The sequence below is a fragment of the Tenebrio molitor genome, chromosome 4 (genome assembly GCF_963966145.1).
Source record: "Tenebrio molitor chromosome 4, icTenMoli1.1, whole genome shotgun sequence".
Lineage (NCBI taxonomy): Eukaryota > Metazoa > Arthropoda > Insecta > Coleoptera > Tenebrionidae > Tenebrio > Tenebrio molitor.
In genome coordinates, this window is record NC_091049.1 from 7691203 (window position 1) to 7709359 (window position 18157).

At 33.0% G+C, this 18157-nt stretch overlaps 1 protein-coding gene across 3 annotated transcripts in view; it reads left to right on the plus strand.

The window, feature by feature from the left end:
• LOC138128488 (uncharacterized) overlaps positions 1-17781 on the plus strand; it is a 30146-nt gene extending 12365 nt beyond the window's left edge. Inside the window, exons 1-3 of one of the 3 annotated variants that reach the window (XM_069044701.1) lie at positions 15404-15421; positions 15484-15552; positions 15640-17781. In XM_069044701.1, coding sequence (XP_068900802.1) covers positions 15487-15552; positions 15640-17466 — 1893 coding nt within the window. In that variant the 5' untranslated portion in view covers positions 15404-15421; positions 15484-15486 and the 3' untranslated portion in view covers positions 17467-17781. Of the gene's footprint in view, positions 1-15403; positions 15553-15639 lie in introns of those variants that run through there. The other 2 variants (XM_069044700.1, XM_069044702.1) reach the window with 2 other exon arrangements.
• The last annotated feature ends 376 nt before the right edge of the window (positions 17782-18157 follow it).

Sequence of the window (18157 nt, forward strand, 5' to 3'; positions counted from 1 at the left end):
GCCATTTGATGATGGCTGTCGTCACCCATCACTTAAAACTCGCGACAAATACATAAAAAGCAGGAGCGTTTTGAGAAACGTCAAATTAAGTTTGACGTTTTTTTTTTTTTAACTAAATTCCAGCAACGTTTCTCCAAACTCCATCTACCGGGTGTCCCATCACTTGTGTCCCGTAGGAAAATGACTTTAAAACTAAATTATATTTATATGAAGGTATTATAGATGCATAAATACTGTTCACCGCCACAAAAGTTGGGTATTACTTTTTTGTTAAAATTAATTATCTAGGTGCAGCAGGCAAAAAACTATCACTTTAAAAATTAAATTTTGTTCTATGCAGTTCAAATTTAGTATACGTTATGAAATAGTTATAGAGAAATAAAATTCGTAATTAGAATTTAATTAAAATGTTTTGATGTAAAAATATTTGGTTAATTTAATTTGGGTCCTTCTACTTTATAAAAATTTATGGAAGACAAAGTTAAGTTTGTGGGTATTATTCTTGTCCGCAATTTATGGTACGAAGACCATTCAAGAGGGTTCCAGCGGTACCTGCCTGTGTTACGGCGTCAAACACACTGCAACCCCTCATAAATCTTCGTCTGCAATAAATTTTCATAAAGTAGAACGGCCCAAATTAATTTAACCAAATATCTTTACATCAAAACATTTTAATTAAATTCTAATCACGGATTTTATTTCTCTATCATTTTTTCATAAAGTATACTAAATTTGAACTGCAGCGAACAAAATTTAATTTTTAAAGTGATAGTTTTTTGCCTGCTGCACCTAGGTAATTAATTTTAACAAAAAAGTAATACCCAATTTTTGTGGCGGTGAACAGTATTTATGCATCTACAACGTGATCAAGAATGACTGAGTCTGTTGGTAGCAATGAAAATTTGAATGATTTTGGTATCACTGTAATCTAAACGCATTTCCGGTTGTCAGCTTTGACAGAGTTGACAGGAGAATTTGACGTTTACCATCAAAGGGTCTTTTTTGTAATAGCATAAACATACCCGACATAACCAAAATTTTTTTAAATGTCGTGTCAAGTTAAAACATCCGGTCAGTGCCAATTACGAAACAGAATAACACCAATATTTTTCAATTGTTTCATTGCCAACAGACTCAGTCATTGTTGATCACGCTGTATAATACCTTCATATAAATATAATTTAGTTTTAAAGTCATTTTCCTACGGGACACAAGTGATGGGACACCCGGTACTTACCGAAGACGCCCTAAATTGGCTACAACAAATTAAAAACATATAATTTGCCATAATTATTTTGTGAATTTCGAATTTTAATTGTATTTTTCTTCATACGAGTATATATATATTGTAGCATGTCAAAATGCCACTATTCTTTTGGCCGGTGTAGGAGGCCCAAGAGATCCTACTATTGCTCGCGGGAATATCAGATCGCTGCTCAAAGACCTGGAGCTAGCAAGAAAAAGCACGTCGCCACATGATGACGCGACGCGCCCACCCTGCCGTAACCTTTTTCGGGACGCTCATTTCGAGATCGTTCAGTTTTGTTTGTTTGTTTCGTCAGTCAGTTCATTTTTTTTATCGTTTCATCAACCTTGAATTTCATTTGATTTCATTCATTTATTCATTCGATCAAAAGGAATCTTAAGTTCGGAAAGTTTTTCATTAAAGAACAAATACCATTTTATTTTGTCGGAGAATCAATTGTTTTAAATTAAGTATTTGGTCAATTGTAAAGGAAAGCTTTTCTGGGTACGACCAAGTAATAGTTATTTATGTTACAAGTGTTGAAAACGATCCATTGTTTTACGAACGGTAATATGGCGCGAGACGCAGTCGAGCGCTGTATGTGAGTGAGTAAAGCAATGGAGTTTTCACAAGAGTACCATACAATATTTTTTGTGCTGCCTTTTGTAATAAAACATATTTTTGAATCATTAACATAATAAATATTACTTAAAACAAAATTACGTTGGTATTCAATTTAGCACTAAATATGTCAAATGTCAATCTGTCAGTGCTCGAATTTCAAATTCAAACGCAACTTTATAGCTTGCAAGGTCACCAACCGAATTTTTTTAAATAAGAGGTTGGGGGAAACCTAAAATTAACACATTTTAGCATTTTTTAAATATTTACGAAGCACGTTTTGTTTTATAACATTAGAGACATAATTATCTTTCAGTAATACTTGATTTGCCACAATTAGTTTATTTTTTCTTGCCTTAGATTTCTTGTTTGTCCATTGCACCACTAGAGTTTTCTCATTACCATTGCCGCACGCTTATCGTCCACTTAAAATGCCAATTGCAACTACGGCAGCACAAAAAATATTAAGGCCATCTGAGTGTACTGGTTCCACAAGTTTTTCTCATTTTTCAATTAACGAGTTACAAACGAACCATTCTCGTATTCGTGCGAGCCAGTACCAAATCATCATAACCGGCTCAAGTGTCCAGAGTTTTTGAGTGACCAAATAAATCAATTTTTTTAACCTCAAAACTAATTTGATTAACCACCCTCCGACGAATAAGTATTGAGCACTTGTCCCGGCAACTGGGCAAGACAAACACCAGCTCAAAAAAAAGTAAGTTGCCTGGCGCCAAAATGGGCCAGTGACAGCACCGGGCTCTCAGGGGGTTTTTCGGGGCTAGGGTGTGGGTTACACCCTAGCCCCGAAAAACCCCCTGAGAGCCCGGTGCTGTCACTGGCCCATTTTGGCTCATAATATATACAGGGTGTCCCAGAAAAAGTGTAGGAGCTGTTAACCACATTTTCTGCTACGTTAGCTAATACAGCGTGATCAACAATGACTGAGTCTGTTGGCAATGAAACAATTGAAAATACTGGTGATTTTTGTCTAGTAATTGGCATTGACCACGCACTGACCGGATTTTTTAACTTGAGATGACATTAAAAACATTCTTGGTAATGCAGGTTATGTTTATACTATTACAAAAATTAACCTTCGTTGGTAAATTTTAAATTTGCTAAATTTCATTGTTACCAACAGACTCAGTCATTCTTGATCACTCCGTACTAATATTGAAAGAAAAATTGTTTAGGGTCCAAAAACGTTTGAGTTATAAAGGCTTGAAACTGACAAATTATGAAAGCCTCGGTCATACCTTGCTGCTACCTATTTTTTGATCGCTAGGAAACAGAAGAAGAATAGGGTGATGCAAAGCCATGAATATTCATCAGGAGACCAATTCTTGATCCCTCGTTAGTTTGCATATCGTTCGAATTTTAGCGATTATTATAAAAATCAATTCTTGATCACTCGCAAATCTGCATAATCGCTAAATAACGCTCGCTATTCAACGAGCACACTTTTATTAGTCTTTTCATACAAGGACAGTTTAATGTAGAAGTATATTTTGTGAAAGATGCATCGATGTAATATCATCCTCCATTAGGACTGTTCAAAAGTTGCATGGTATAAAATATTTACAATCATCATGGATGAATTAATGAATATTCCATTGCTGAAAATTTGGAAGTGGCAGAAATTGATAATGAAAACTTTCGTGTTCCGCGTGCTCCACATAACCCCTTTCTTGGATTGTCGGAAGCAAATTTTATTAAGAATTTTCGTTTATCAAAAAATCTGTGCATGTTTCTTATAGAAACATTAGAACCTTTTATGAGACCAAAACGAAGAGCAACAGATCTCGACATTCAAACAAGAGTTTTAGTTGCCCTAAATTTTTATGCAAGTGGAAGCTATCAACCAATTATTGGATGTAGCAAATACTTAGATGTTTCCCAACCATCTGTTTGTCGTGCAATCAAAGAAGTTACGAATGCTTTAAATAATCCAGAGAATTTAACCGCTGGGTACATTTCCCGAATAACTTCGAACAATTGAATAATGTTAGATTAAATTTTTCACAAAAACATGGATTTACTGGAGTAATTGGGTGTATCGACTGCACCCACGTTGCTATAGTATGTCCACCGGACTTCTGTTTTTCAGAAGCCTTTGCCCCCCTTTTTGATGCCTTTGAATCCATTTTACCTCTAACGTCAAAATTTCAGACATAATTTTGCTTGTCATTTCCTTGGTGATATCAATTTGAACCCTGTTGCCACTTCTATTGAACGCTCGTTAACGCCCATCGTTAATTAGATTGCGAATGCTCGTCAAGAATTGACAAAAAATTAATCATTCGTTAAAGTGTGATCGCAATTTATAGTATACGCATTTTAGCGCTTGAAGTCAAGAATTGGCCTCCTGGTCTACTGTAAATTAGTAACGTCATTCATGGCATTTGACAAGTCAATTTCAATTCAAAATTTCGTCTCTAAAAGGAAAGCGTGTATGCTACGAGTGGCTACGAAGTATGCAAATTGTTCAAGCAACAAATTTAAAAGTATTGCAATATGTTGGAAAGTTTGGACACAACTTCTGCAAAATGGCTTTAATAACTATTGAAAATTGAAACCAAAAAGGGTGAAGAAGTAGGTTTGCATCTTGGAGAAGAATCTTATGAAACTATTTGAGTTCTTTATTAGACATAATGGCCCTTTCAATGTAGTACCTATAGTGTAGTTATTATGTCTTAATGACACGATGGTATAGTTTTCCCAGTTTGGTAAGGTTATGGCCCCCAATAAAAATAACAATGAGAAGATTACTTCCGAAGTTACATCACAATAACTCTAATTGTAACAATGTTATGTGGAAAATTTTTAAGCAATGAGGACGAATTTAGTGTCTTTTGGGCAAATAAACTAACAATATTTTTTAACATAAGCAACCAAGAACTTTTTATTAATAGCTCTAATAAATCAAAAAAAGAGAACTGAAAACAAATAAAATGAAACCAACAGAACAATAAATAAACGTTAAAGAAGTTGTTCAAAATGACCACCATGCATTTCTATACAAAAATTGGCTCTTCTAATTAAACTCCTTGTATTTTGTAACATTTCTGGTGTAATCGTGGCTATAGCCTTTACCATCTTCCCGTCAAGTTCTTCTAAAGTTGCGATTGGCTCGGAATAAATGTAATTTTGCATATGACCCCATAAAAAGAAATCAAGAGGCGTTAAGTCCGGAGATCTTGCTGGCCAATGAATAGGGCCTCCTCGTCCTATCCATTGATTGGGGTACATGTGATGTAAAATATCTCTCACATTTCTTGCAAAATGTGCCGGAGCACCATCGTGTTGGAACCACTGTGGCAAATGCTGAAGGGGGACATTATCTAGCAGATCTTCCAAATTATGTAATAGTAATTCAGCATAATTTTCCGCATTAAGTATACGTGGCAGCAGCGGCGGCCCTAGGGCGGTGCGAGCGGTGCGACCGCACTGGGCGCCGAAAAGCGACCGACGATCGCCCGCGCAAATCAAAAACTTGCAGTAAATTAAAACTTATAAAAACTTATTTACGTTCAACTATGTATCAGGAAAGACTTTCTGATCTTGCAATATTGTCCATAGAAAATGGTAATTGCCAGGAGTTAAATTATACAGATTAAACATGATTTTTTTTATCTTGGTGGGCGGTCAATTCCAGTCAATTCAATCAGCAAGCTATTGGTAGCTTTGTAAGTTTTACTTTTTCCACCAAATTTTTGTGTGGTGTCCATCAAATATTAACTGTCGTCGATGTCATTCAGATTCAGAATCATCGTCAAGCATTCATGTCAAAATCTCGCAATCTTATATCGGGAAATGTAAACATAAATATTGGGATATACCTACGAGTAAGCTTAGTAAGTGCATTATAACAGAATCGAGGAAGAATTTGAAAAATCTAAAATCGGGATTTTTTAACTTCCGAGTCCATTCAATAAACATCTGGACTGTCAAAATCAAAATTGCAGTTGTTAGGTTGGTTAAATCACTAGTTATTTTCATATTGCCCAGTTGTTATCTATGATTTTTTAATTTTTCAAACTATTCATTTGTTTAAATTGACATTGTCAAATAAATTGCAAAATTATTTAAGTGTATTTTGTAATAAGATAAAAATGGAAAGTTCAAAACGAACTAGGGTGGTTCTATTGGCGCGAGAGAAGAAATTATTATGAGGAACAAACAAAAAAGTGGTAATAACGGGAAGAAATCACAAATTTGTGCCAAAGCCGCTCCAGTATTGTTAACTAAGAATTGGTGTTCGTTCTTGTGATTCACAAATCAAAATTTTGGAGACATAAGTGTTAATCAAGTGTTGAATAATTTTCTTCTGAATAACTGAAACAGATTAGTTTATTTTGGATGATTTTGGTTGTTGTTTAATTTGTTACCTGTTTTCAGTTTGTCGTGTGTTTTTTATAAACTTTATTAAATTGCTCTAATTCATTTAGTTGCGGTAATGAATGATTCAAAACATTTTTAGTTCAATTATTAAAAATATTTGTAACTAGATTTTGATGTCGGTACACTCTAGCGAAAATTTTTTATTTCCAAATACAGTCAAAACAAGCATTTTATTTAAAATTTAATTTTGACAGTCCAGGAGTTTTTTGAATTTACTATACAACATTTTATTGTCTGAAACGACGTCCCTGAAGTTTCGAAATCTTTTAAAAATGGTTTCATATTTGCTTTGATAGTTTAGATACATTTTTCTGGTCCTAGGGCAATTGTTCATTATCTGCTCATTTAGCGTTAGGGCGGTTAAGAGGCAGTTTACAAAAGAGAGAAATGAGAATTTATGACAGTTGAAAACAACAACACTTTTCCACGGGAAATTTCAAAAATCCCTCAATTCAACCTGACGACTGAAAATTTCCCTAAAACCATTCACCAAGATAAAGAATTGTTCTTCATCACCGATGAAAAAGGGGATTTCAAATATAGGTATTCGTGAAAGGAATTTTGGATATCTGTAATAGCACCTTTGAAAGTTGAAACATACAATTATGTTCCCACACCAATAACAGGATTATTTAGTAAACAGGTAGTTTAGTTTTAGCTTCTAAAAATCTAAAAGCTCTTGCGCGTTAACGAAAGTCCAAAAGTAAAAAAAAAATTCTTCATCCATGATTACCCAAAATTTTGTACCTACTTTGGTATCCGTCCTTTTTGACACACCTATTATAAATATGTAAAAAATATAACGTTATTTTATCTTCTATTTAAGCATCGTTTAATTACGGCTTTATTACAAATAGGTTAACTTTGGTATGACATATATTATATAGACACTGACAAATATATTGACAATTCAATGGTCTGATTTACACAGATTAAATTTTAAGTGTCCCAGTTTTATTTGTCCACCGACCGTACCATCGGTGGACATTAAAAGCTGGGACAAGATGACAATTGTATAATGTCAAAAATTACAAAATTTGTGTCGGTTAAATAAAAAAAAAAAAAAAAACTATCAAGTTTAAGTTCAGTTTGTTTCATATTGAATGATATTGTTTGTTTTCCCTATTAAATAGTTAATTATTCACAGAATCAGTTTTTTGGTGGTCAAAACAGGTAGGTAACAAAAAAAAAACATTGAAACATTATATTAATTATTTTGATTTTACAAGAGAGTGATGTCAATGTGACAATTTGTGACAAAGCGAAAGTTTGATACACAATGAAAAATGTTTGGATGTCCCAGCTTTCAATGTCCACCGATGGTACATTTCAATGACAATATAATACACCAAAAAAGTTTCAGTAAGGGCGCTATTACAGGATCTCGCACCACCTAAGAAATGAGCTAGGGCCGCCACTGCGTGGCAGTTCCACAGGTCCTAACTAGAAATCAATTTATTTTACCATAATGTAAATGACATTCTCACAACTTATCCTTACTATACGATCTCCTAAGATGCCAGCCCATAAATTTATGCTAAACCTATGTTGAAAAGCCCTTGGCCTCGTAGCATTAGGGTTTTCCCCAGCCCACACATGATAGTTACGACTGTTGAAAACTCCATTGCGCGTAAAACATGATTCGTCAGTAAAAATTACTCTGTCTAAAAAGTTTGGGTTGTCAGCATGTTGACGCAATAACCACTGGCAAAATTCCACTCTTGCAGGATAATCTTGTGGTTGCAAGTGTTGTACCTGTGTATAATGATATGGGTGTTGATGGTTTTCCTTCAGTATCCTTTGAACTAAACTTTTGGATACGCCATAAAGTCTCGAAATCGTGCGAATACTGGTTGTGGGTTCTTGTAAAAAAGCATCTATAGTCTATTTTTTCCTGGTAGGCGCGTGCGTGCGCATTTACAAAATCCTGCAACGAAATGCGACTTTCCTATTGGTTACTTTATTTTTCTACTTACACTAGAGAAATGTGCAATATTGCAGTGTTCTGTACTGTCAATCAGGTCCAAGCGGCCATTTTTGTTTCATCGTGTTTTGTGTCTGTTTTGTGTTGTGTCCGTTTATTTATTAAAAAAAAAAAAAACAGTTCTTAGAGGTTAGGTTAAGAAGTTTTTGTATGTCAACAAGATGTCTCAATTTCGATCACCAAATAAACTGCGTAAGTTGGATTTATACTAACAGCAAGTAACATTTTTTTATTAATGAATATTTATAGCAAATTTCTCACAAGCCGAGAAAAAAATGATCGTTAAAGTATTTCGTGGGATCTCCAAGGATTTTGCCGAGTTAACCAAGACGGCTCAAATGGAAAAAACTGCAGATTATACTGGTATTGATTTCTGAGTTTTTTTTTGTTGTATCACAGCTTAATTACTTTGTGTTGTAGGTTGTGGATTTAGAAACATTCAACGATACTTGGCGGAAGAAAAGAAGTGTGGGCAATTACAGGCACCGAAGAAACCTGATAGGAAATGTATGATTCAATTGGATGAACATCAAAAATATCTCATTTGAAAAACAGTGCACTCATTTTTCTCTGCAAACAGAATTCCTACAATTGATGCTGTGTACAGGGAAGTGCAAAACAATGAAGAAATTCCAAACATCAGTCGTTCTAAGCTTTATAATGTTTTACACGAATTAAAATTCAAGTAACTACATACATTGTTTTCAATTAACTGTAAACATTGAGTAGTAGAAAAAATACCCAATTCCTCTTGGAAGAAAGTAAATATTCAAAATTGGTTAAAATCAAAACAAATTGTTTTTGATAAAACCTTTGTAAAAGCAGAGATACTGCAGTTGGTAAAAATTCACAAACTAATTTATAATAAGCATGTTGTGGATTTGTTAGCAGAAATGAAGTCTAGAATCACTGCCTATATGTATAAAATTAAGCCTTTTCCTTTTCTCTTGCAAGATACATGGTTATTATAAATGATTGTAGTTGAAGCAGGCCATGTCCATGTTATGAAATTTTTGCCAATTTCATATGAACTGTCAATTTTTGTCGATGTCACTTTTTTTTTTAGGTGAAAAGTGCGGTGATGATTATTTTGTTTTAATTTTTTTTTTTTTAATTAACGATTGAATCGAAAAGTATCGAGTTGTTTTGTACCCAATTTAACTCCTGTATGTATAAAATAATAATAAAAAAATGTTGTACATACATATAATATTTGTTATCAATTTTTCCACGAGTTTATTCATAAAATTTTTTGTTTACATTTTACAAATTATACAAAAATTAAATCATAAACATGGGTTTTAATATGCAACCAAAAATACTAACAATTCCTGCATCCTGCTAAAAATCTTAGCTATGTGAGATGCGCACGCACGCGCCTACCAGGAAAAAATAGACTTTAGCACCATTTCTTCCGCTTCAGGTGTTCTTGCTGTACGTGGCACGCCAACAAGACCTTTTTTTTGCGGCATTAAAGATCCAGTTGTTCCAGCACGTGCGATCAAACGCAGAAATGCATTTGACGAAGGGTGATTCCGTTGGGGAAATCGTATGGCATACTGCCTCGTTGCCTCATTGGCATTTCTATTGCATTCGCCGTACATAATTACCATTTCAAGGTATTCATTAGGAGCAAACATTTTCACCAACACTATTTAGACCACGAGAATGGAAAAAACACTCTAAATAATAACGGACAAATACAAGTGACGTTTCTCGTGACAATTTATGTGACACTGACACTTGACTAGTTGACCAGATATTTTTTCAAAGAAACCCAAACTTTCAATTTTTGCATTTAACTTGGCAACGTAACTTATACCTAAGAAATTAATTAGAAAATCCCTCACGATTGGCCAATTTAAAATGTTAATCATTTAAATTCTATTTGAGATCGAAATTATTTTCTTTCAAATACGCCATTATACTTCGCAGAAGAATCTGCAATCCTCGGCTCCTACACTTTTTCTGGGACACCTGTATATATATATTAAATTCTAATATAATTGCTCTCTTTTCTCTTGAACCGACGTTGATATCTAGCTTTTCATTCATTTTATGTAGACTTTTTATAATACGTAGGTCTCATATTGCCTCGCATATTGCACTAGATCGCTTTTATTAGAAGTATTTTTTTTTTCGACAATTAATTAATATATTTATAATCATTAAATTGATCATCTCCATATACAACACATATTTTTGAATCCTGAGGCTTCTCACAGTTTTACCTAAACAGGGACTGTGTGTTTTAGCACGCACTGTTTATGGATAATTTCTTATGAAAAAAAAAATGTAATAAATTAAATGTATCGCTTACATAACGATGACCAAGAAGCATGGCAAATGTTTAAAAAAAAATTGAACGATATGAGAAGCAAATCAAATATGTAATGACTTTGAACGATTAGTATTTAAAAATATGCATAATCAATTTAAAATGTATGGAAATAACGTATTAACCTTGGCAAAACTAGATTTCCTTAAAATTCGCTTTCCTAATCTTCAATCAAAAATGTACAGTTACAGAACTGAAACGTCTGTTTCGAAAAAATTAAAAGGTATTAAGAAAGCAGTAATGAAGAAAGAAATAAGTTTTGAAGATTACAAAAATTGCTTGTTTAATCAAAAAGAATACTTCCATAGACAGAAAGTGATCAGGAGTCATAAACATGATATATTTACTGAAGAAGTAAAGAAAAAGTCTCTAAGTTGGAAAGATGATAAAAGATACCTTTTACCTAATTCTACAGATACATTAGCTTATGGACACGTATTAGTTTATGGAAATTGTTGAATAAATCGCTATTTTTTATTAGTGTTGAAGTAATAAATTAAGAAAACAATAATAACAATTACCATAATACATATAAGAACAAAAATAATAATTTTTAATTTACAGTACGACCTCTTTAATCCGAACTAATAATTGCACTGGTTGATTCGGATTTTCGAAATGTTCGGATTATCGAAAAAAGATAGAAAGGATCCATTTTCGTAATTATCTACGAATTTCAACATTCCCACAATGAAAATCTCTTTATTTTCATTCTGCTTCACTCTATTTTATCCCTCCATGTGACAATCGGAAATTATCATCATATCATCTTCACTCCAACTATCATCAACTACTCTAGAAATTTGCTCCAAGACTTTTGAATAAGTTCTGGTCTCACATTTTCCCATGCTTTTGCTAATCCGATCATAACATCTTTCAGATTGATTTTCTTGAGTTCTGCAGAAACAATTGTATCTTCAGAAGCAACAATCCTGGTCTGTAATGTAACTTGACCGCTTGAATCACATTTTGGTCGGAACAAAATCCTTATAAAACTAGTCCTCAAAAATGTCTTTGGTCATCCAGGCATTTTTCTTTCCTTAGTAGGTACATCACCGGCAACGGTTCACTTCCGAAAGTCCGTGGTTTTTGAGATTTTCACTTATCTGTTCGGATTAAAGAGGTGTTGTTCGGATTATGGCTCGAATTCCCGTTGTTCGGATTACTGGAGGTTCGGATTAGCGCATGTTCGGATTAAAGAGGTCGTACTGTATTAACTTGTTGAATAAGACTTGAAAACTTTTTTCGGAATTTTGGATATTCTTTATTGAATATATGTATTTAAATTCTTGAATACAGTACTTTCCATTTAATTTACAATTTTTGAGTCTTTTCATTTATTGCTCTCATATTTTTAGTATGTCTTTCAAATATTTTAAAAGTTCTTTTCTTTACATCATCGATGTTTGATGGTATTACTACTGTTTTGTTTCTTAATTCTGCTAGTTTTTTTAGGATCGTAATTATTGTAGTTATCTAATTTATATTCCAATTCATCTATTTTATTATTAGCGGACTCTAGTTCACAGTCAGTCATAATTAATTGTTCAAGGAATAAATTAGCTGTTTTTCTTCCAATATATTTATCTGCAACTTCTTGTTTGAAACCAACTATTTTTGCTCCATCTTCTAATCTGTCTATTTCAATAATAATAGGTTTTAAATCTTTTTTCCATTTTTCTTTCTCATCGTTGGGAATGTATGAAACTACAGTCCATTCCATTTAAGAATGCAGTAGATGTCGCTTCGAATGGAGAACGTTTCACACTAACGAACGCGGTAAATTTGAAAACATACATTCCAAGCAAAATTAACAAAAAAAAAGTCATAAAGGAACTTACGACAGTGGTATTCTAATAAAAAAATTGTAGTTTAATGATCCGTTTGATACAAAAACTCGATCAATTTGACACTAATAACCAAAAAATCTATCAAATATCAAAATTTGACAGTAGTATCAAAAATCGAACGTTGCCTAGTGTAAACTTTTCTCTCATTTTGACCAATCAACAACGGGAAAATAGTCCCTATGCTATTCTACACTGCATACTTAAATGGAATGGACTGTAGTTTGTCCATTTATGACTGAAAAGTTTCTAAAGATTTACTAATTAATTTATCTGCTTCTTCATCTAAACTTATATTTTTACGACTACCTGCTGTATGTTCTACATTATCGAATATTTTTTTATTTTATTTTTTCTCTCTTGTTCCCAATTGTTCCGATTTGTTCTCTTTTGTTCTCGTTTTACATGCAATCTTAATTCCAACTGAATTTAGTCCCATATTTAGGGAATTTCTGGAAATATTTTTAGATCTGCAAAAACCTGTTTTTGTTAGTTACGGTCGAGTTACTTCATTGATATTTTTTGGTATATTTAATTTTTCATCTTGAGTAAAAGATTTGTAACTATTTTTTTGTGCTGCCGTAGTTGCAATTGGCATTTTAAGTGGACGATTAGCGTGCGGCAATGGAAATGAAAAAACTCTAGTGCTGCAATGGACAAACAAGAAATCTAAGGCAAGAAAAAATAAACTAATTGTGGCAAATCAAGTCTTACTGAAAGACAATTATGTCTCTAATGTTATAAAACAAAAGGTGCTCCGTAAATATTTAAAAAATGCTAAAATGTGATAATTTAGTTTTGGGTTTTTTTTTAATAAAAATTTCGGTTGGTGACCTTGCAAGCTATAAAGTTGCGTTTGAATTTGAAATTCGAGCACTGACAGATTGACATTTGACATATTTAGTGCTAAATTGAATACCAACATAATTTTGTTTATGTAATATTTATTATTTAATATTTATTATGTTAATGATTCAAAAATATGTTTTATTACAAAAGGCAGCACAATAGTTATTTAAACATTAAGGGAGGTAACTAATATTTACCTGTCGAGGACAAGTTTGCCCCCGAGCGATAGCGAGGGGTAGCAATAGAGTCCGAGACTGGTTAAATTAGTTACCTCCCGAATTGTTTATAATATTTTTTCCACTCTCAAAGTTATTTTGAACTGCATACTTTCTTTTTGATGAATTTATTTTAAATATTTGAATAAAATATTAGTATGTCTGTTGCCGGTTGCTACGACTTTCATCACACAAAACGTCAATATTAAAAGCGTCGTGTCAAAAGTTTGTAAAATGAATTTGAACAAAATTAAAAGAGAAATGGAAGTTGCTGAGGCTGCAAACGCTTCATGTTCCTTCCCCCTGCCACAGAAATCGAATAAACGTTACCATAAGGCATATTAGTGTTTTGTTTGGTTTAATTTTTGTCACTTATTTCCCCGAGGGAGGTAAGTGGTTACTTACATCCCGTCGTTAATAGTAACCAACAGTAGGTCAAAAAAGTTGTACCTACATCCACAAAATCAATGTCATAACAACGTACTTACCATGTAGAGAGTGGAAAAAAAATATTGTATGGTACTCTTGTGAAAACTCCATTGCTTTACTCACTCACATACAGCGCTCGACTGCGTCTCGCGCCTAATTACCGTTCGTAAAGCAATCGATCGTTTTTCAACACTTGTAACATAAATAACTATTAAATTGTTGTAGTTCAGATGGTTGTCTTGTTTTTAATGGTGTATAATATTCTGCTACAATTTTGTTCTCTTTAGTATTGGTCATTTTTAAATTTATTTAAAAAAAAATATTAATCATTAAATATAATGTGCCATTGATGTTACAAAGATTAGTACCCGATGGAATAATTTCCATAGATTCGGCGACTCTGTTATGTTTAGTTTAGTATGGTAAAGGGTTAATGATTTTTAAAATGTTGACAAACGAAATCACAATCGGAAAAATCTTCAAAACTCGCAGTTAATACATTTTGTCGATTTTGACTAATTTATCACTTGATCGACAAAATATAATTATTCAAATTTAATAAATCGGGAAATTATGCATGATTTACTAAAAAAAAAGCAAAAACAATATAAGAAAAAAACATAATTGTAATGAGGGAGTACATAAATGAAATGAATAACATGTTTTTTACTTTATTTGTAAAGACAAAAGGTAATATAAGTCATGATATTAAATTTAATTATGATTTTAAGCCAATTTTCTCTGAGGAAGAATTCCTTGTGTTGAAAACGTGAAAACAATTTCATTAATGATAAAGTTCATTATAAAGAGAATTAGCAATTCCTAAAGCTTGTTTCAAATTTGTATTATTGATAGGTAATCTATTCATAAGCCAGATTGCGGACTCTAATTATTCCATGTTCAGTACCGTTGATGTATACAAGTATATAAAAAAGCTTCACCGGGGTTGTGGATGCTGGAAAGGTGTTTTTATTGTTATGCTTTTATCTGTTGTTATTTGGCGTTTTTTTTTTGTTGATGTGTTGATGTAAATTACGTATTATGCTGTTATACCCACACTATACAGTTTATATTAGGACTTATGTAAGCCCAAAATGGCATAAAATTAATAAATGTTGATTTTATTTCATACTTCCCTGATTTTGTGCTTATTAAAAAAATAATACAGTTGGTTGCAAAAAAAAAACGGAAAATGTCAAAAATTATGTTGACGTTTTTCCTTAAAATTTTGTTAATGTAAAACTGGCGACAGGTCGGCGAGGTTAGAATTTCTTGTCACTGTACTTTTTACCACTCCAAATTCTGCATCTAGATCCGTAATTTTTCTATCATTTTCTAAATGGCCGGCGATGATAGCTCTGTCTGTTTCAGATAAATGAAGCATTTTGGTAAAAAAAAAAATACATAAATTTTTTGAAAACTGTCAATGTCATCAGATTTTGTTCACACCATAAAGAAATTTATTTTCCGTTTTTTCTGTAACCAACTGTACATTTTTTGTATTATGTTTAGGTCTCCAGATTGTTTTACATTATTCTTATTGTTTCTAGCCGATGAGTTATCATCTAGAAAAACGAGCAAGAATGGAAGGAGGAAGTGCAAATGAGGTACAAAGAAAGGCAAGTTTAATAAATGTAATCTCATACCTGTTTATGTAGCATTTCTGTTCTTGCATAGTTATGTGATATATGTTTTTATCTTTTCAGAGCACATCACCAAAGAAAATATGTAGTTTGTCCACACAATCATTTAGTGAAATCATACACGTTGCTGCCTTTGTGGATAAGACGCTATTTATTAAAGACTTTCTTGAAGCAGATGATGAAGTGATAGTAGCTTTGGCGCCTCGCCGCTTTGGGAAATCAACAAACATGGACATGGTGAAAGAATTCCTAACAGGGAACAAAAAACTCTTCCAAGACAATCAGTTAAAAATATGGAAAGAGGAAAGGTTTTTTTTTGATAAGTACTGCCAAGAGAATCCTGTCATATACGTGGACTTTAAAAATATCACTGCTAGAACTACAGATGGACTCCTTCAATCATTAAAGAAGCTCATTCACTGGGCATTTAATGAACATCAGTATCTTATAAAAAAAATAGATGGAAAATATTCTTGGTCAGATACGAAATTGGAGGTTCTGGGCTCTATTGAAGAATTTGAGAAGTATTGGAAACCTTCTAAACATTTAAGTCGAGGTGATGTGATCGATGGATTGAAGCTCTTATCTCACTGTTTACATGTGTACCATAACAAACCCGTTTATGTATTAATCGATGAATTCGATTCTCCTATCATGTACATCATGTTCCGGTTTTCAACTTCAAAGAATGATGTTCTGGACGAAACCATCGAAGTTATCGGTCGCATCATGTCCATTACGTTCAAAAACAACGAACATATCAAGAAAGGCTTAATAAATGCCTGTGTCCGCGTCGCAGAAGTTTTATCTGGCGACGCGAACAACATCCAGTATTATCAGTTTTTGAGAAAACCTAGATTTGCTCCTTATTTTGGATTTACAGATACAGAAGTGAAGAGTCTGCTTGAAAAAGAAGAATTTGCTCCTTTTAATAATGAGGACGTAAAAAAGTGGTACAATGGTTATAAATTAACGACTTCAGATGACTCCACCATTTATAGCTGTTTATCAGTTTTAAAATATTTGTGGACAAGTCACGGAATGAAGGAACCATGCTTTAAGGATTACTGGGTTGACTCGGGCAGCATCACTTACCTAGAACATCTGTTTGGACATTATCTGATTCATGAATTGATTGAAGATCTTATTGATGGAGAAGAGATCGAAATAAAGGCCATTCAAAAATTTGCGAAAGAAAACATAATTGCCTTACAAAACTTGATTCATCAAGAACTTAAATCTATAGATATGTCACATGCACATCTTTTCCTCCAATTTTTGACCGAAAATGGATACTTGAATGTTTTACGCACTAGCACTGAGAATGAAACAATCACCATTCGGATTCCAAATCACGAAATTAGGACGTTGTTGCGGGGAAAATGTTATGATGTAGGATTGTTTTCACAGAAACACCAGCTTTCAGGTAAAAATATTGAGGGTTATTTGGTTGCATTAGAATCAGTGCTAACAAGAGAAGACAAAAATGTATTTAAAGAATATGCAAAGGCTGTCTCTAAATTGTTTGATGGAGCCATAATGCCCCAAAACGAGGACGAATTTCATTGTATTCTCTTTGTTTTGACATATAATGTTAAAGATTATATAGTTCGCAGTGAACTAAGCATCTCCCGAACAAAACCTAAAGGAAGACCTCCTCATCTTGATTTGTTTATGATTTTGAATGAAGCTGGCTTGATTGTGGAATTAAAATCATCAGTGGCCGCTCTTTCTCAAATTAGAACGCGACAGTATGAATCAAGCTTCAACAACTACAAAAATGTCACAAAGAAAATTTTTATGGGTTTGCATATGACTAAAGAAGGGAAAGTTAGTCTGACTTACACTATTGGCGATTCACCTCCAGAAACTGTTACCAGCCATGAATAGACTCTTCATGGCACAGACGTCTTTTTTTATTTGTATTTCCATTGTATTACCGTTGTTAAATGAATACAATAATTTTAATGGTGTTTTTTAGCGTTTAAATTTTTATAAACACAATAGAACTGCATGAGTCTGTGTTGTGAATTTAGCTTTAGGCAACTTTGGGAGTTTCTGGTGTTCCTTTAGTTCGTGGTAAGGTTATTTTTAATATCATAGTGGGTGAAGAGAATTTTATGGATTTAGAAGAATCTTTCGGTTTGTTCGTATTAGGATAATTAATTTTTATTTTTATGGTTTAAATAGATTTTTTTTTTTCTATTTTGGTTTGTTTATTTTTTATTAATTTAGATCGCTTAATTTAGAGCGTACTACTGAAGATACCAAAGTAATTTTTAATTTCTAAATATTTTTAATTTTTCTCAACTATAAAAATTAGAAATATGATCATCTGCTTTTTTTAAGTTGGAGGCTTAATTTAAAAATATTTCTTTAATTGGGATTTTTCCATTTTTTTAACCATTAACAGGCAGAATATAGCCTAAGGGAGTCCGTTTCGGCTCAGGGACGCGAGGGTCGCGGGTTCGATTCCGACCCAGGGCGAAATTTAAAATAATAAAAAAAAAGGGTATATTCTGTCTCGTGATTCGGAAGTCACGTTAAGCCATTGGTCCCGGTCTATTGAGTTGGTCATCAT